The 21,293-nt window shown below is 43.3% G+C and overlaps 1 protein-coding gene across 1 annotated transcript in view; it reads left to right on the forward strand.

Moving 5' to 3' along the window:
- LOC310787855 (uncharacterized protein) overlaps nt 1-21,293 on the forward strand; it is a gene marked incomplete at its 3' end in the record, with an annotated part of 38,095 nt that overhangs the window by 14,612 nt on the left and 2,190 nt on the right. The window contains exons 3-5 of the mRNA XM_083649318.1: nt 7,337-7,600; nt 17,753-17,825; nt 17,924-18,071. Of these exons, the coding sequence (XP_083505444.1) occupies nt 7,337-7,600; nt 17,753-17,825; nt 17,924-18,071 (485 nt within the window). The remainder of the gene's footprint in view (nt 1-7,336; nt 7,601-17,752; nt 17,826-17,923; nt 18,072-21,293) is intronic.

Raw genomic sequence — 21,293 nt, forward strand, 5'->3', positions numbered from 1 at the left:
GCTTTAGCCGCTTTAGCTTATAAATCGATAAAATAGTTTTCTTGGGTCAAAGTTATTTTTCTTGTGTAACAGGGAAATCCCGGATGGAGTATTTTTGTTGAGTGAACTGAACTGCATTGAACTGGTAACATGGAAATCCCGAAGTGGAAAACTTTTGTTCCTTTATAAACTGAACTGAGGGAACTGGACTGAACTACTAGCAGGGCCCGAAATTAGAGCCCGCCACCCGCCAATGGCGGGCATATTTTAGCTTTGGCGAGTGACATAAAAGGGCTGTCCGCCACGTGGCGGGTAACAAAATAGTCATGTAAAATAATTTAAACTGCGGTGTGTTTTGGTCTTACGACAGTCGCCTTTATTGCAGCCCCCAATCTCTCCTTGCGCGTCATCTCCGGCCTCATTTTTGGCTTGTTTACAGACGTCACAACCGCTACTCTTCTGTCGTGACTGGCCGTGGCCATCTGCATTCTGCAGCGCCTCCTTGCACTGCAGGGAGCCAACGTTACACCGGTCCGCCTGCTATAGCTAAGCTAACGTTAGCTTAATATAACGTTAAATGGGTTACAATGTGGAACCATATCGAGGGAGTAAGCCGGCCGCTAAAAAGAAAACCCACCGCGGCTTTCTCCGACGAAAAGGATGAAGTGGCAGCGAGAGCGGGACTACCTAACAAAAGAAAGTTTCGAGAGGAGTGGAAGTTTGGGGATAGCGGTGTTTCAAGAGACTGGCTACAGTATGATGCTGGGGCTGTAGTGATGAGTTGTTCCGTGTGCCGCAAGTATGCCAAAAAGAAAAATAGAAACAACACGTTTGTCATCGGTAGTAAATCAATGAAGCTGGAAGCCGTTCGTGACCATGAACAGAGCCAGTGTCACATTGGCTGCAAAGAGGAGAAGTAGAGAGAGGGTGAGGAGTCTGAGGAGTTATGTTTACAAAACCTTCAAATTTACTTCTGTTCTGTTAAATCCTGCAAAGAGGGTAGAGAGTGAGGAGTCTGATGATGTTTAACATTAGGTTACAATTTAAGCTCAAGATTGACTTGACATGTATTTATTAATCAATCATCAATCAATATATTAAAATAATTTGCTTAAAATTTTACTCTGGCCTCTTATTTAAGTGTGTATTCTTCAACGTAATACCTTATCTACTTGAAATGTACTGAAGAAAATGTATATATATGGATATATGTGACACAAAAATGTGTTTTTCTTTTTGGCCGGTAAGAAATATGCTTGGCGGGTCGATTTTTTCCATCTACCCGCCACTGGCCGGTGGGTCAAAAAGTTAATTTCGGGCCCTGACTACTAGCCATTTAGTTAAACACAGTCTTGTGCTCCAATTATCTCACACACAAAAAATCATGTTGGCAGTTTCCTTTAGCCTACACAGTATAAAATATTGATGTAGAAAAAAAAAGAAAATGTGCTGCACTTTCAATTTGATGCATGAAATGTAGGCCTATATGTAAAAAGGAAACTGTTCTATAATAGACTGCTATAGCGGCTTAAAAAAAATAATATATATATATATATATATATATATATATCGGTGATCGGTAATCTGTGATCGGTCGATGATCGGTTGGGCAGATATTTCTCATAGGTGATCGGTGATCGGTGCACCCCTAGACTAAATTATATTTTACTTGGCTCACATGTGTTGTAGAATACTTAGATTTGTTTCAAATATGTGTTTACTTTTGGGGCTTTAACACAGCTTTTGTTGCACAGAAATTAAGCACTTTTAAATGAAAAGTCTGTTTTTTTACACCTTGGACCTTATTTCCACCTGTAAATATGATGTTTAACTCACCCAGATAACTTTGGTTTCATTCAGATCCTCCTGGAAGATATTCAGCCCTGAGTAGAGTCCTGGAACGGGCGAAAACGAGGCATGATAAATGCACCCTGTTTGTCTTATTTTCTGATACGCAGCGGCACATATCGTTATAATATCATAGATGTAATGACAGAAAATGAACGATCTAGCAATATTTACCTTGGTTCACCCATGGCTCTGCTGTCCTCTCCTCACCCTCCCACACATTGTAATCCATCCAGACCTGCTCAAATAAATACACGCGGCCATTGAATTCATCGTCCATAATCTCGAGATCAGATATTATCAGCCAGTGGTGTTTAGCAATGCCGGCAGATCGATAGCATGCCTACAGATCGACTGCTCTGAGCTCTGAACTCTGCCTTGCAGGGCAGAGGGCAGAGCTCAGAGCAGTCGATCTGTAGATTGTGCTGTAGTGAAATAAAAGTTTTGAAAATGTGGTGGCGCATTGTGTCAAGTGTACATAATGGGATTAATAGCTGGGGGAACGGTCCGGCCCCTTAGGTTTCTGACAATGTGGCCCTCTGAACAATTTAGTTGAATAGCCCTGACGTGGTGTGCTGCAGGAATCACAGTGTTTATGAGACAAACTTTTAATTACATTTTTCACTGTCGACTACGTCAGAGTCATATTTCAGAAAGCGCTTCTTCACTCCATGAAAAAACCTTCAACGCATTATTCAGGTGATAACTTGGGGTGGCGATGTGCCAAAAAGTGAGCGCCTGTTTACACTTTGTCGAAAAGTTGACTGTCAAATAGTGGTCGCCGTAATGGTGGACAATGGAAAAAGCGATTTTGCAAGTGGCATTCAAGTCATATCTTGACTACTTTTCAATGTATTTCACAAAAGTTATCCCTCGAATATACAGTATAGCCTACAACACTACCATGTTCTTGTTGCATTTTATTCTGCCGATAGGGTTAGAACGTAGGACTTAGGATTATGGATGTAAACAGTTAACCGAAAGTCTGTTAACTGCCGTTAAGAACGTAACCGGTTAAAATTAATTAACTCATTGAGTGCCAGCCACTTTTGGAGAACGGACGCTCCCAGTGCCAGAGTTTCAGAGCGTTTTCAGTGATTTCTCGAGGTTTATTGATATCATTTTCCGTTCTTTAGTTATCAGCCGGAGAAGATAGGTGGATTTCAGCAAAAACACACGTTTCAATTTAGAAGCTGAGCTAATGAGCCTTTTGTGAAATGAAGCATTTCAAGCACATCACTGACTCTGAAGCTAATATTTTCTGATGTAGTGACGCCTCAAAAATAATTTCCTTCAATAAAACAGTGAAAACAAAGGAATTTTGTTTGGCCAAATATTTTTTTTTAGCTGCAACCAGCAGCGCTGGCCCCTGCGTGCGCAGACCCTACACCTTCTTGCTGGTCTTGATTTACTGTTGGTGGGCATCAGATATTCTAGCTTGTTTGCCTGTCTCTGTCCATCGAGCCTCCTGTCTGGGTCTGTGTTTACTGTCAATGGTTGTATGCTGCCCTGCGTGCCCCACCCCCCTCCTCCTCCTCCGTGGGAGTGTCTCTGGTGGCTCTGCTGCGTTTGCTCTGCGTTTGCTCTGCACTGAAAAGTGCGCTGCACCCCGCTTTTTCACATCGTGTCGCCGGCTCCCAGCTGAGAATAATGTAACTTTTCAGAAAGACGCTGGTGTCGGCAACTAAATCATATGGAGGGGCTATCGCAGCAGAGACGGAGGGGCTCAATTGTGGCAGCAGATTGACTGCTGTTCACAGGCACAGCTAATGTTATGCTTCATGCATATCGATTCATACCGATGCCGTTTCCGTTTCCATAACGACTTCTTCTCTGTTTTTTACTCAACTTTCTCTAATCTGGAGAGCACTGTCGCCACCTAATGGGTCGGTAAAATAGGTTATACACATTCAACATCCACCATACTTTCACAGGAGATGGATCTGGCTTTGATCCACGTCCCACCGTCAAAAAACGCAATTGGCGACAATCGTCGTCATTGGCACTCTACGTTAGTATTCGAATTGACGACGATTGTCGTCATTGGCACTCAATGAGTTAACTGCAATTAACCATTTTGCCCGACTTCAATCTCTCCAGAGCTTTCACTGCATTATACCTCCGGTCCATCCAGTCAATCCCCTCCCCTCCCATTTCAGAAAACTCCCGACAGCATGACCCGCCCTATTCTGCCTTTGATTGGCTTACTAACCTAAACTAACCAATCGTCACTCCTCATGCCTAAACCTAACCCAATCAAAGGAAGAGTTGGGCGGTTCTAGCAGTGCAAGGAACCAACAAAGAAGGATAAGACGTGTCTGTCATATGGAAGTGCTTGGTTATATCGCTATTGCACTTGACAGCTGTCTCCTCCTGTTTTATTCCAGAATCTCCGTGCTGCTTTTTCCTCTGAAAAGTTAGCCTCGCTACTAGTGTGTGTGGAGCATGTCGATGGTGTGGAGCCTATTTTTTATTCCAGAGTAAACGACAGTCTCTGTCCTTATGTAATCGTAAATCTGGTTCCACGAGCCAGTACCAACACCCCCCCCCCCCCCCCTCCCGAGATGGCGTTAGAACGCCATTTCCACAGCACCCACCAATTAAAAATACTTGCCACGGCTATGCTCGCACACAGGGCCCGAAATTAACTTTTTGACCCACCGGCCAGTGGCGGGTAGATGGAAAAAATCTACCCGCCAAGCATATTTCTTACCGGCCAAAAAAAAAAAAAACATTTTTGTGTCACATATATCCATATATATCAATTTTTTTCAGTACATTTCAAGTAGATAAGGTATTACATTGAAGAATACACACTTAAATAAGAGGGCAGAGTAAAATTTGAAGCAAATTATTTTAATATATTGATTGATGATTGATTAATCAATAGCCTACATGTCAAGTCAATCTTATCAATACATGTCAAGTCAATCTTGAGCTTAAATTGTTGCAAAAAAAAAAACAACGCAACTAAAAGTAATAACTGCGACAGTCTCAGTACAGACAGCGCACAACTTGGGCTACACACCTTTCTCTCCCACTCCACACCTGGCACCTGCGTTAGCTCTCCTGCACTCGTTCTTGGCTCCGCTTCGGCTTTATTGGTGGTAAGCATTTTGATTAATCTCCTCATCATACGAGCTCGGGCAACAAGCGCGAGCGATTGATTCGTTGATTGATTCGCCCGATGTAGGCTGTCAATTTAGCAGAGGTTAAAAGAGCTTCTTACCTCCGCTAAATTGACGACTGCATTCCATTCCCCTCCAGTCATGTTTGGTAGCCTATACGGACGGCAGAGCCAGAATGAAACAGTCTCACAAAGCACTCGTGCCAGCTGCGCAGCAAAACACACATAACTATTATCTCCTCATATATACTGTATCATACGAGTGTCGGCAACAAGTGCAAGCGATTGATTCATTCATTTATTGATTCGCCCGACGTTAGGCTGTCACGCAATTGACACTGCTACGGGAGAGAATGAAACAGCCTCAGAAAGCACTTGTGTTATACTACTGCGCTGAACGCACTAACGTTAAACTAACCTTACGTTTCAGACTGCTCCCTTGTATATTGTGGCTGGGATCAGCGCTCCGCAGCACACTCCCAGCGTTTAACAGTGGGAAAAATACGCTAGGTGGACACAGGCCGGCTACACACAGTTTTAATATTACATGACGACTATTTTGCGACCCGCCACGTGGCGGACAGATGCCAAATCTAACACGCCAAAGCAAAAATATGCCCGCCATTGGCGGGTGGCGGGCTCTAATTTCGGGCCCTGCTCACACATCGATCTTATTACAAATGCGGACATGCAACGTTAGTTTGTGGAATGCAGGGAGGCTCATACTTGCACTTTGTTTAAAAAGAAGAGTTTGCCTGCTACCTCCAAATGTCAATAAGTCACAATTTGACATGTTTACCTGTTTTACCTGCTGCTGCTGTGACGTTAAAATAAAATTTGAATTGAGGAAAAAACGGGGGGGGGGGGGGGGGGGTAGTGTTAATTAACCTGTGTCAGATACAACTGGCATATAACGTTAACCACTTGACCGACATTCAGCACAGGCGTGTGGACGCTATGGCATTGCTAATGCGTTAGCCAGACAAGCTAACCCGTTAGCCACACAAGATAACGCAGCTCATAGGCAATGAATGGGCCGTTCCTTGACTGCACAAGATGCTTCCACTCAACTTTGTTGAATGCAAAGGCTTCTGAAAGTTAAATGGACTATATTTAGCCTGAATACACGGCGCTGGGGGGAGTTGTTGATGTTTTCTGATGTGCAATGTTCATAAACAGCACAAGATGTTGTGAATATTGACGATTATGATGACGAGCGTAATTAACGGTTTCAAATGGCTCTTAAGTACACACACAATTTTTTCGGACAAGCCTCACAACTCAACAGCAAGCTTATCACCACGTGTCTTATCTACCCCTGTCCACTTGCCTACCCCTTCTTACTGCAGTCATTTACTGCCCCTATAATTGGTCAGCTGATGGTATATACTGTAAGTCTGCTCTGTAATGACTAGGTATATACTAGGTATATACTGTAAGTCTACTCTGTAATGACTAGGTATATACTGTAAGTCTGGTCTGTAATGACTAGGGCTGGCACGGATCACGGATAATCCGTGGTCCGTACGGATCAGCCCCCACGGTTCGGAACGCGTTTTGGAACGTCCGTGGTCCGTAGTACTCTTATCCGCATTTAACGCAGCCAGACACAGACAAGCATCATCATGACAAGCGCAAGTACGAGCCGACAAGCAGCTGAATTGGAAAAGCCTCCCTGGGTACTAAAGACAGCAGCGCAACAAACTTATTTCAACACCTCCGTAAAAGCACAGGAATGCGAGCAGCGTGTTGCGGGCTGCACAAGAATGATATAATGACACGCACGCACACGCACACACACACACACACACACACCGGACAGTGAAATGTTGACTTTAGGACACATAACAAAACAACACGTGGGGCCACCGAGTACCTTAACGTTGAGTAGCTTAACGTTAAGTAGCTGTAACGTTATGTTTCCAGACTCACCCTGTCTGCCCGTGTCAAGTGACTGCAGGTTAGCAAGCAACAGCCAGGAAGTTAGGGATAGCAGCGCCACGCTAAAACAGGAAGTTGGGTTGTTCTGCCTTCAGAGTAAAAGCATAAATTGTGTCACTTATGAGAAAAAAATATTTTTTGAGCTGTGCAGGGCAACAAATGGTTAGAAGTATAATAGTATTAAAGAATGGAAATCGAAAATCTAATTTTGAGAGAAAAAAAATCTTGAGATTTTTATTTTTTTGCAGATCCGAGCAAAATCCGTGATCCGTGGCTCAAAATCCGTCACGCGATCCGAACCATGGGTTTTCTGATCCGTGCCAGCCCTAGTAATGACGGATGTGCTACAAGTGAGAGAATGTCTTGATGGACTGTAATGGGTTGGAGGTGACTCGGTCCTTGGAAGGGTCTGAATGGTTATCTCTCTGTTCCATCCTGCAGCAGGAGGCCCTGTCTGATCCTCACAGATGTCCTGAAGACAGAGCTGGGCAGGGCGTATATGGACAGGAAAATGCAGAGCCCCACATTGGGAAATGGAGGACGGGTGACAAGTCCACGGATGGAGAGCGGTCGTCGGTCGAGAAAGGAATCTCCCCTCTGTGGAGACAGGAACTTAGGTTTCAGGGAGGCCAGGAACAAAGCACCTAAGAACAAGCGTGTTACTCCTAAATGCAAACGGAGAACTCCCTGCCAGTCTTCTCAAAGGTAAGGAGACTCTATAGCCATTAGCTACTTTTAGACATGAACTCTGGACTATGCCCGATTGTCCGTTGAATCAGGTCCGGGCATTCCCCGGAGTTACCCTGTCAGACGAGCAGTGTTGGGCAAGTTACTCAGGAAGTGTAATTAGTTACTTATTACTGATTACTCCTTTAAAAAGTAATACAATTACTTTACTTATTACTTGGTTTCAAAAGTAATTTGTTACATTACTCATTACTTTACTATATTACTTTCGCTACGCCAGTTCCGAAAAAGTGACATACAACCTGCTCCTTTTACAACTGAATCCACTTTATTGAAACAATAATTAACCGTACAGGAGGAGTCAACAATCAGCCAAACTGCAGACTTTTTATTTATTTGCCTACCTAGGACAAAAAAATGAATAGCCTTCTCACATAGCCAGATCTATCTCCACACTTCCTTTTAGCACTGTGCCAGAGCTGGAGAATGCAATGCTGTAATATAAAAACTGTAATATATTTACTTTTTGAAAATTGTAGTCCCTTACATTACTAGTTACTGGAAAAGTAATCAAGTATTAACTAAGTTACTGCCAACACTGCAGACGAGGCATTTTTGTTTTCACACATGAGAAAATCCTCTGGTGTAAAGTAGAGAGTGGAGGGGAGAGAGGTGAGGTATGACGTAATGTGCTTCAGGAATCACAGTGTTTGTGAGACAAACTTTTAAAGGCGGACTAATAGCCCGTTCAAGACAACTCGGACCACCAGAAAGGTTCCGACCTGTAAAAAGTGAATTGAACGGTCGTCCAGTCCGGAATTACAGCTCGGAAATTCGGGTATCATTCAGAGCTCCGCTTTGTCCGAGTTGACGTCATATCCACACGTCTCATCCAAAATGTTGCATTACCGCCTCCACTTCCCAGAATCCTCCTTGGTTTTTCCCAGTGTTTTCCCTCCGACAGGGAAGTGCAGCGTGAACGCAAATATGCCTGGGGCGGAGGTTCCAAGATGAAAACTCTGGCGGTCCGAGTTGTCAAGAATGCGGTATACACCCCCAGATTTCTGGCAAAACGGCATTCTGCTTGATTTGTAAAAAGAAAGGAAAGAAGCAGAAGAGCATCTCCTCTTGTCTCTTTGGCTGTGTTCAAACCGGAAATGGCGCCATGACACTTTTCCCCACATAGAGAAAAACATTATATCAGAGTGTATCAGAGCTACGCTATAAATATAGCCACGTTATAAATATCAACAACTAGCCCACACTGGTGGTCCATATGGAAACAACGTTACTTGAAAATGGTTAAAAGTAGGGATGGGCGCGAGTACTCGGGTACTCGAGCACTCGTTCATAACGTCAGTATTCGAGTAACGTTTCTGCTGTTCGGGTACTCGCCCCACTCCCCACCCCTTTAAAAATGGTATAGAAGATCTACGCACGCATCGTCATGTGGATCTGGCAGCAACCAGCAGCAAACTGCACGTCCGGGCGTCATGTCAGCCAGAATGTACAAGTACGTCATCCGCTTTGTTGCTTTCAAAATAAAACGCTTATTGTAACCTTATTTATTTTGAGTAATGCATTACAGCCACAGTTTCACGCCATATAACATCACAACGAGTATTTTGATACAAGGATGCTGCTTCATTCGTTGAAATACCTTTTCTCCTCCAACGTGCATCAATAAGCTATTTACTTTTGTTTAAGTAACATTATTTTGAAAGTTTTAACCGGAAGTTTTCCAGCTCTTCCCGAAAATGGTGGCTGGGATATTCTCCCGAATGAGAAGCACGCTTCTTCATAGCGCACGCCCGATAAAACTCATTCAAAACGTTGCACTAGTTTACTGACTACACTGTCGTTTCCCATAACGTTAGTCACAAGAAATGTGGAGAAAGAATCACTTTTTGGGAGACAATCGCATCATGGTGATCACTATTCAGCAACAATGGACATGTATTGGAAATCAAATGCCTTCGCTTGTTTCACAACTTGTCTGCTCCAAAGCACTAATCCAACCATCGGCGATACTGTCTAAAGGTAGGCTTTAGATGTTAGCTTAGCGTCACCTAATATCACAGTCAGTCCCTCTCCTGACAAAAAATGCTCCCGGTAGCGCTTTTTCCATGCAAAAATGCAAACATTATGTGTGAACAGTCCCATATACACAGCAGATTACCCCTGCTCAGTCATTACCATAGTAATCACACAGCCCGCGCCCCCGCGCGAGTGCTCGAGCACTTGTTCATAATAGAAGGAGAGTACCGTAAATTCCGGACTATAAGCCGCGGCTTTTTTCCCGTTTTTTGGCCTTTTTTGGCCCCTGCGGCTTATATAACGGTGCGGCTTATCTATGGATTTTTCCAGCAAACGGCCACTCGGGAACCTCCAAAATCTATGGATGTTGGTATGAGGCAGAACGAGAGCAAGACAGACATTATGAGAGCGAGACCCTGATTGGATGATGTTGCAAAAAATGTGCCTCGCGACCTGATTGGAGCACTGTGCCACTACTCTCTCTCAGCCACTACGGTAAAACACCCTCCCTCCTCCCTCGCTCCGGGGGGAAAAAGGCAGCGATTGAGCCTGAAAGACAGTCTGAATGAAATTGAATGTAACATTCCCAATTCTATGTATTACATTCTAAAAAACTAACAGCAACATTTTGGAAGGCTAAGCCACACAACTAGCTCGTTGTAATCTAACATCATGCTTCAAAAGATGGAGAACTGGCTGTGTTACGACGATGGCGGCGATTGAGCCTGAAAGCCATGTCTGAGACAGTAGCGAGACAGGAACAACAACAACAGCAGCAGCAGCAAAGGATCATGCACAAACCCGAGACGAAAGGGACTGTCCGTCAGGGCGCGGACGCAGGGCTCCAAAGTGCGACCTATTAGGTCGCATGTGCCACCTAATTTCAAAATGTGCGAGTTAATTTGCAATCAGGTCGCACTCGTGCGACTTGGGAGAATGAGAGAGGATAATATTTTTTTCCCCCCCAACCAATCGCCTGCTTCAGATCGCATCTTTCTGTCCCCTCTGCTCCCCGTCTGCCTGCGCGTGCCTCTGTGCTGCAAGACAGCGGTTACGTCACTCACTCACAATACACACACCGGGTAGTGGCGAAAAAGTGTTTGGAAGTTGCACTCTCTCTATAGCGAAAGCAGCTTGGGCGAGAACAAACAGCAGAGCAGCTAACATGGCGTCGCCTGTCTGGCAATTTTACAACTTGTTGCCGTTTGCATTGTGTGCTCAAAGGAGATACCGCATGGGCGAATGTGACAATCCGCCAGGAGAATGGATATCACTTTGTAGTTAGTCAAACTCAGGCATGCGCTGCGCTGCGCACGGAGGGAAGAGGCGCAACAGAGTGAAGCCTGCCCTGTACCCCGCGGCCTCTCACCAGGCAAGACCGCGGCTTCACCAAACACCCTGCGGCCTAGCGGAGCGCTGCAGCTCAACTAACTACAGGAGCTTGCTGAGCAGCGGACTTTTTTCACTCTGAAAACAATTGAAACCACCGCCACGACTTTATTTCACCAGAGGCGAAGTCAGCAACACAAAGACTGATGGAAATAACAGTCAGCAACGACAGCAAGAAACGAAAAGAAATAAATGCAAAGCTAATGGAATTCATATGTCTTGATCAGCAGCCGCTGTCTGTTGTGGAAGACCTCGGGTTCAAACGCCTCATATCCTGCTTGGATCCACGTTACACGCTGCCAGGACGTAAATATTTAACTGACGTTTGCCTGCCGGAATTATACCAAATTGTTTACAAGCACATCGAGAGCCTTATGAAAGACAACACCACGTCAATCAGCTTCACGACTGACATTTGGAGTTCGAGTGTCTGTCCTATGTCCATGCTGAGCCTAACTGCGCAGTTTATTGATGAAAAGTTCGACCTGAACAAAGTTGTACTTCACTCACAAGAGTTTTCTGGGTCACACACCGCGGAGGCTATCGCTGCAGCTTTCACAGACATGTTCCAAGCTGTGTTGCACATGTTGTGTACATAGTATTATATTTTTTGTTTTATAAGACTATTTATTTTTCCACAGGAAAGTTACAGTATACAGTCTACTCTGTAATAAATAATAATAAAACGGTTGCCAACTCATGATACTTTCTCATCTCCTAATTTTAATACTTAATATACAATGTCGATGTTGTTAAGAATAATTAAATATATGAATAATGCGACACAATAAATAGAAGGCTTGAATTGATGGATTTGACGCGGTGATCGGTGATCGGCCATATCGGGATCGGCAGATACTGCTTCCAGTGATCGGTGATCGGTGATCGGCCTCAAAAAAGCTGATCGGAGCATCTCTACGTATTAGTGTTGAGGGTCCAGCACTGGAGGACTATGATGCCAGGCAGGATGTTAAGGTGTGGTTCTCCAAGGGAAAGGCCCCCAGGAGGCCTGATGAAAAGGTTATGTGTTAATTGTCACACGGTAAAAAAATATGGTGCTACCTAATTTATTTTTGTGCTACCTAATGAAACAGTAGGTAGCACTAGTGCTACCTGGAAAAAAACGAGTTTGGAGCCCTGCGCGGACGACTGTGTCAGCAACTCCCTCCCGACTACCAGGAGAAAATTACAAACTTCGGCGAATTCACACAAAGAAAGATCAAGGAATATTCCATCGGACCGGAGCAGATCATAAATATGGATGAAGTGCCTTTGACGTTCGACCTGCCTCTCACTAGGACTGTTAACAAGAAAGGTGAATCGTCCATCACGTTGAGAACCACAGGTCACGAGAGAACGAATTTCACTTGTGTTCTTGGCTGCACAGCATCTGGAGTAAAGCTCCCGCCGATGGTGATTTTTAAGCATCTCACAATGTGTGATTTTGTCTGGGGATTAGTGACCTGACTTTTGTTTTGTTGAAATGTTAATAAATGGGAGCTTCCCCAAACAGCCATCTCTTTCCCGACAATCCCCTCTGTGCACGAAGCCTTACATATGGTAATTAAACATCAAAACACCCGCGGCTTATAGACCGGTGCGGCTTATATAAGAAAAAAATAGTCAACTCTGAAGGTGCGGCTTATACACCGGTGCGCCTTATAGTCCGGAATTTACGGTACTTGAGTATTTAAATTGCTTAAAATGCCCATCCCTAGTTAAAAGTGATATCAATTTGGTCATTCAGTGGCATTTTACTGCCATGTAACATAACTAACGTTAGCCGCTAGCATTAGCCACAGTACCAGATTACACACAATGCCTTGCATTGTCCCAACTAGCAGGAAGGCATAAATTATAGCTGAAAATATACAATTTGATTCACATTGAAGTACACCACACGCATATGGTGACGCTAAGCTAACGTCTAAAGCCTACCTCAGACAGCATCTTTGATGGTTGGATGGATGGCATTTGCGCTTCGGAGCGGACAATGTTGTGAAACAAGCGAAGGCTCATTTCCAATACATGTCCATTGTCCAGTATCATCCCTTTTACTTTATGATCACTGTTACACTAACGTAAATCCACGGATTACAAGGTCTGGTGTTCTGCCAAAAAGTGAAAACTGACCAGTGACCAGTGTGATTAACGTTACAGCTGCAGCTAAATAGTGATCACCATGAAGCGTTTGTCTCCCAAAAAGCGATTCTTTCTCCACATTTCTTGTGACTAACGTTATGGGACACGACAGTGTAGTCAGTAAACTACTGCAAAGTTTTGAATGAGTTTTATCGGGCGTACGCTATGTAGTGGAATTTTGATTCTATAGGACTCACGGTTCAGAAGTTATGGGCCAAAACGTAAACTGGACAGATTAATCGATTATCAAAATAATTGTTAGTTGCAGCACTACCTTTGAGTAGGGGTGTCACGATACCCTCAGTTCACGATACGATACGATACACGATATTGGGTTCACGATAACGATACAATACGATATTTATTAGTTTTTTTTACAAAACTTGAATAATGAAAATATATGACTGGAAAAATAGTCTTATTTGAAATACACAAAATGCTAAACAAATGCTGTTGTTGGAAATTGTTATAATAACTAGAAAACGACATGGAAGATAATTGGCTTATATTGCAATATACTGTCACAAACTAAATGTTTGTTGCATGGTAGGCCTAAAAGAAAAATAAACTATACAATCTATATCTTAAATAACTTATGCAGGCAACGAGCTGTGTATTGGCTACTATCTTCATATGTAATTGTCATCCTCTTAAGGAGGATGATTCCTCTTCAATTAATTCTCTGACTGCACTGTATGTTGAGCGTTGCGAAGCATTAATTGACGATTTAAACGTAGTATCAAGTTAACTTTACTCGTACAATTAGACATGGTAATCGTAACGTAGGCTACAATTAGAAATTGTTTCTGGAGTACAGAGCTGCATCCCCTAATGACAGATAGCCTATTATGCGCACATTAGACGCATTCAGAGCGAGATTAATTTGTAGGCTATACTATTAACTGCTTACCCGACATGTTGTGCCCATGGAAACAATGGCACAAACTAGTTCATTTCAGACTACTGTAGGTCTAGTCTTTAGAGATGAGGGGAGACATCTCGCCTGCCACTTGGACCGGCGGGGTCTCCCTGTCAGAGTGTCCGTCCGTGCCTCTGACAGTGCAGGCAGAGGCAGACACACAGCCAGTGCGCTGCTGTCATCCACTGAAACACGCGGTCCGCATTGGGAAAACCGCACAGGGAAATGTGAATTGTGTTGCGCAAACTTCGCCAGCAATGCATTAGTCTATAAATAGCACATTTAATCTTGTCGGTTATTTAATGAGCGTCGGTTTAGTCCCCATTTCAAGCAAAGTAATGAAAAAGATAGAGGGAGAATACAGATCAGTGCCGACCCGTCAATGCAGCATGTTCAGAGGTTCTTTTTCTCTGGATATATTTTTTCATCTCCACGATATCATCACGTTTTGTATCGCGCAATTTCGTGGGACTTTAGTATCGCGAAATTTCATGTGACGAAATATCGTGACATCCCTACCTTTGAGCCATCTGCCTCCTGCCCTGTTTAGTTTTGACATTTTGGGGGGTTTAAATTCTATTTGTTGAGGTCTTAACAAGTCTTAAAAAGCATTAAATTTGACTGTTTAGAACCCTGTTTACAAACAAGCTGATCCCTCATGTAACCGAATGAATGTGAGTCCTCGTGAGTCCTGAGTGGTAGCGAGTAGGTTGGTTAAACTCATGTTAATTAGCTCCGTCAAGGGAGCTAGCTCTCTTGAGCCACTTCTTAACATGCAGTGGAATCCGTATTATAACCTGCACCTAGCCGGTTGGCCTGCATGTTAAACAACAATTAGCCGGCCTACGCGCACTCCCGCGAGTCCGTATCTTATCTACCTCGACCACCGGTATAAGATCCGCTTCCACGCAATCGCAGCTCATGTTAAACAGCTGGCAGGATATTATCCGCATATCCGTAGTGGGCAGGTGTGGCTCGTGACTCACTTCACGTTCACTAGTTTATTAATTAATGAATCGTTCGGGCAATCGCTTATATCAAGAGCAAACTCACGGTTTCCTCAAGTGCTGCAAAAACGGATTGATTGATTGTTTGGCCAATGCGCTTCAGCTGCAGCCAGGCAGGTCCAGTGCATCAGGTCTGCTGCTGCTGCTGCTTGCTTGCTCCCATGTCAGAAAAAGCCTAACTTGTGTGGGGAGAAATACATTGAAAACTAGTTACATATGACTTGAAATGCCACTTGTAAAATAAATCACCCACAGTGATTGACGACAGTCCGACGACTATTTTGACTGGGCTGCTTTATGTAGCAAGGCGAAGCGCTCATTTTTTGGCACATTGCCACCCCTCGTTGGAATGGACTCCGTTAAAACATGCTTTTTGAAGTCTCCAGATTTGTCGCTAACGTGATGCAGCCAATTATATCAGCAGGCAGTGTTGTGTGCCTCTCCACTGCGTAGAGGATAGGAGCTGACTGACTGATAGGCTATCAAACTTTTGTGGGGAGAAATAGCCTACATTCAAAACTAGTCAGTTGCCACTTGTAAAATAGATCACCCACAGTGATTGACGACGGTGCGACCACTATTTTGACTGCCTCATAGCTACAGCTGCTTCCTATCACATTTCTTGTTTTCGATAGATGCTACCGCGCCCCCCCCCCCCCCCCGCCGCCCACTGGCAGAAAAAACGGCTCATATCCAGTTGTTTCTTAACAAAGACCCCTGATGTTTAGAAAGGCAAAACCTGAAAATATCCTGCTCTCTCTAGCAGGACATGATCCAGAGTTCATGTTTAAAAGGCACTCATGTGCAGTGGTTAGCGTGTCCGTCCAGCAAGCCGAAGGTCGGCAGTTTGAAATCACCCCTGGGCAAGCCCTTAACATAGGCTGCGGCAATTACCACCAACACAACGCTGTTACACTCGTATAACAGCCCAGTTTACGTTTTGGCCCATAACTTCTGAACCGTGAGTCCTATAGACATCATCACTGTCTGTCATAAATCACTGATATCGCTTATGTATAGAATTGGTGATGTTACCAGTGATGTCAATTAGGGATGTCCATTTTAAGCAATTTAAATACTCGAGTACTCTCCTTCTATTATGAACGAGTGCTCGAGTACTCGGCCGGGGGGCGCGGGCTGTGTGATTACTATGGTAATGACTGAGCAGGGGTAATCTGCTGTGTATCGGGCTGTTCACACATAACGTTTGAATTTTTGCATGGAAAAAGCGCTACCTGGAGCATTTTTGTCAGGAGAGGGACTGACTGTGATATTAGGTGACGCTAAGCTAACATCTAAAGCAGGGGTGCCCAATACGTCGATCGCGATCGACCGGTCGATCGCATGGCATTGAGGAAGAAAAAAAAAAATTTTTTTTTTTTTTTTTTTTTACTGTTTTTCCACTGTTTCCACTGTTTTTCCACTGTTTCCACTGTTTTTCCGCTGTTCCACTGTTTTCCACTGTATACTCAGTGTAAATATATATAAATAAATATGTTTGGTAGATCACTTTGACTTGGTCATTTTAAAAGTAGCTCCCAAGCTGAAAAAGTGTGGGCACCCCTGATCTAAAGCCTACCTTTAGACAGTATCTCCGATGGTTGGATTAGCGCTTTTGAGCAGACAAGTTGTGAAACAAGCGAAGGCATTTGATTTCCAATACATGTCCATTCTTGCTGAATAGTGATCACCATGATGCGATTGTCTCCCAAAAAGTGATTCTTTCTCCACATTTCTTGTGACTGCGCTATGAAGAAGCGTGCTTCTCACTCGGGAGAAGAATATCTCCAGCCACCATTTTCGGGAAGAGCTGGAAAACTTCTGGTTAAAACTTTCAAAATAATGTTACTTAAACAAAAGTAAATAGCTTATTGATGCACGTTGGAGGAGAAAAGGTATTTCAATGAATGAAGCAGCATCCTTGTATCAAAATACTCGTTGTGATGTTATATGGCGTGAAACTGTGGCTGTAACGCATTACTCAAAATAAATAAGGTTACAATAAGCGTTTTATTTTGAAAGCAACAAAGCGGATGACGTACTTGTACATTCTGGCTGACTTGACGCCCGTGCAGTTCATGCTGCCAGATCCACATGACGATGCGTGGGTAGATCTTCTATACCATTTTTAAAGGGGTGGGGAGTGGGGCGAGTACCCGAACAGCAGAAATGTTACTCGAATACTGACGTTATGAACGAGTGCTCGAGTACCCGAGTACTCGCGCCCATCCCTAATGTCAATCAAGCACTCAAGTAATTGTGATGTCATGTGATGTCACTATTACTACTTCTACTGCTGCTACATCTACTACTGCTACTACTACGGCTGTTACTGCCACTACTACTGCTACCACCACCACCACCACTACTGCTGCTGCTACTACTATTACTGCTACTACTATTACTACAACTACTACTACCACCACCACCACCACCACTACTACTACTACTACTACTACCACCACTACCACTACTAGTACCACCACTACTACTACTACTACCACCACTACTACTACTAATACTGCTGCTGCTACTACTGCCACTAGTATTACTACTACTACCACTACTATTACTGCTACTGCCACTACTACTATTACTGCTGCTGCTACTACTACTTCCACCATTTGCGGCTGTGTGTTTTCTGTCTGACCTACCATCTCTGTTTGATGATGTCAGAACTGATTGGCGGGAAGAGAGACCTCTGGCAGAGGAGGAGAGGAACATTGTCGAAATGAATTCTTCGGAAGAGGTGAGGAAAAATATCACTGTTTTATCACTAATGTTGTGACACACAGTCTGTGCCTTCGTCCTGATTCTCTTTTTTTATATCTTTCTCTATGGAAACAGAGAGACACCAGTGGAACCAAATGTCACCGCTGTCAGCAGTGTGACAAATCATTCACATCGCTTCAACTCTTAAAGATTCATCAGAGAGTTCACTCAGGGGAGAAACCTTACCCCTGTCATCAGTGTGGGAGATATTTCAGTCAACTAGGTACCCTAAAAATACATCAACGCATTCACACTGGGGAGAAACCTTATTCCTGTCAGCAGTGTGGCAAAACATTCACACGATTTGCAAGCTTAAAGGTTCATGAGAGAGTTCACTCAGGGGAGAAACCTTATGCTTGTCAGCAGTGTGGGAAATATTTCAGTCGGTTAGATTGCCTAAAAATACATCAACGCAGTCACACTGGGGAGAAACCATACCACTGTGTCCAATGTGGGAGCAGTTTCATTACCTCAAGTAACCTAAGAAATCATCAACGCATTCACACTGGGGAGAAACCTTATTCCTGTCAGCAGTGTGGCAAAACATTTGCACAATTTGCAAGATTAAAGCTTCATCAGAGAGTTCACTCAGGGGAGAAACCTTACGCTTGTCAGCAGTGTGGGAAATATTTCAGTGAGCTAGGTACCCTAAGAAAACATCAACGCATTCACACTGGGGAGAAACCTTATTCCTGTCAGCAGTGTGGCAAAACATTCACACAATTTGCAAACTTAAAGGTTCATGAGAGAGTTCACTCAAGGGAGAAACCTTACGCTTGTCAGCAGTGTGGGAAATATTTCAGTCATCAAGGTAGCCTAAAAACACATCAACGCAGTCACACTGGAGACAAACCCTACCAATGTGACCAATGTGGGAGCAGCTTCAGTTGTTCAGCTAACCTAAACAAGCATAAACGCATTCACACTGGAGAGAAATCCTACCGTTGTGACCAATGTGGGAGACATTTCAGTCGCTTCGATACCCTAACAACACATCAACGCATTCACACTGAAGAGAAACCCTATTACTGTGACGAATGTGGGCGCAGATTCAGTCAGTCAAGTAACCTAAAACAACATAAACGCATTCACACTGGAGAGAAACCCTACGGATGTGACCAATGTGGGCGCAGTTTCAGTAGCTCAAGTAGCTTAACAACACATAAACGCACTCACACTGGAGAGAAAACCTACCACTGTGACCAATGTGGGAGCAGTTTCAATCGGTTAGATGGCCTAAAAATACATCAACGCATTCACACTGGGGTCGGCTACTGGTGTGACCGCTGTAAGAAAATGTTCACTCAGTCACATCATCTGAAGATACACCGCTGCATCTAACCTGCAGAAGAGCGCCTCCACTGTCTGCACGAGGAACAATCTGTCCAACCAAACATGTAATAAATAAAAGTGCAGTGAACGCAAAGTCTGACTGTGCAGAATTATATCTGTTTCTCATCCATACATCTTGGTATTGGTTTGCTAGAATGTAAACAATGTAAAAATGTCATTACAAAGTAAACAATTTAAGTTGGATGGTGTCATATATTCATGTATATCCCACAGTGCTTATATATAGTAAATCTATACATTACGCAACTCTAATGGTGGCCAGTGTGTGTTTACTATTCATTTGTATCTGTATCAGGAATCATACATTGCTCTGGTCTGTCTCCACTGAGAGGAAAGCAAGCAATAGGCCCAAGCTCAGAAGTAGCAAAACATATGGATTGGGAAGTACAGGAAAACAACAGCATGGGGAAATGTTTGAATGTCCCTTAGTGGGTGTTACGTCTGACTTTACTTTCTTTGAGGGTAATGCCAGTTCAGGTCACAGCAAACCATTTAAAATGTCCAGAAAATCCACGACAATATAGAGCTTGTAAAACTGATGGTCATGTGTCTCATTTGTGATTATTACAGCAGAATACCATGGAGCTAATATCACAATTGGCCAGGTCATTATTGTAAAAGAGAATGTGTTCTCAATAATCTACCTGGTAAAATAAAGGAAATGATGATGATAATTGTTTTTTCCTGACACCATACGGATTGTCATATATTGAATTTAGATTATTGCCCCCGAAGTTTTCTAACATAACAGTGACATAAAAAAGACACAATAGACAACTGCATTAAGTAATGTTATGTTAATGCGAAGGTATTGTCTAAATTGAAACTCCAACTCTTCAGTGTATTTCTTCTATCCTGGCATTAACTAAAGTGACCAAGTGACAACAAGCATTACCTAAAATGAATCTGTGGAAACATTTGTATGTTCACTTTATCCAGTTAACCATAGCTTGAATTATCAGGATTCTGGGCCAAAATATTTGACTGGTACTCTTAACGCCTACAAAATAGCCCTCCAACTGGAGGCGGAACTCGCCATCTTCGGCTGCTCGGAGTCCTCTTTGCTCCTCCCAACGGCCGTGCAGCAATCTCTGACACAGGGAATGACAGTTGCCAAGAAACTAATTTTGAAGGAATGGAAGGCCTCCTCCACCTTCTTTTCAGCTGTGGCTGACAGACATGATCTCAGTTATATGTATGGAGAGACTCAGGTTCCAGAGGTCAAATTCTTTAAGGGAATCTTTCGTTATTTGGGACCCGTTCCTGACCTATTTTGATCAGGCTAAAAGCGGTAATTGAGTTAATTTAGGATCCTTTGCATTTTTTTAAAATTGTTTTGTAAGCACATTTTGACATTTTGTAGCATTGTAATGTTGAATGTATGTATATATGTTTTTTCTTTTCTTTTTTCCTGTTCTTGTTTTGTTTTCTTTATGTTCTGAAAAAGTAAAATAAAATATATTAAAAAAAAAAAACCCCATAGCTTGAATTTGCAGATTAAACATGTTGACAAAAATTGTTGCCTAAAATGGCTGAACCAATTAAAGCAGCTACAGCAAGATGTTTGATTGTTATTAAACAGTCTAAATTAATATTAATTAATTAATCGGAAGTGTTGTCTTGATGATTAGTCTGTTTGCGGGCGGTGTCATCAGGAAGTGAAAAGAAACGGTTTGCGCCAGCCACTTCGGCCATAACCACAAAATTACTTTCAAACAAACTGTTAGAATATAACGAGAGATGTTCGAGCAGAAAATAGCGAGGGCAGCTGTTTTTGGTCTGTTACGGCCGTAAACAGTTTAGCTCTGTTTATTCACCACGCCCACTTTTTCTCTCTTCCGCGTTACACGCAACGTATTTGTTCTTCCGGTTCAGCGCTAGTTGGCGGCCAATTTCAAAATAAAAGGTCAGCATGAATGAAGTTTGGCAACATTCAGAAGCTAACACTGCAGCCAACTTCAGTTACATGTTCATAGCGTTACTGCTGCGAGGAGCCGATGGCTGTACCCGGTCGGCATTTAACGTTAGTTACAAAAGAATGTAGACAGTGTTTTCTCACTGCCAGTAGCTTAACTACAGTAGGGTTTGACAG

Source organism: Poromitra crassiceps (assembly GCF_964638095.1).
Source record: "Poromitra crassiceps genome assembly, chromosome: 13".
In the NCBI taxonomy this organism is placed as follows: Eukaryota; Metazoa; Chordata; class Actinopteri; order Beryciformes; family Melamphaidae; genus Poromitra; species Poromitra crassiceps.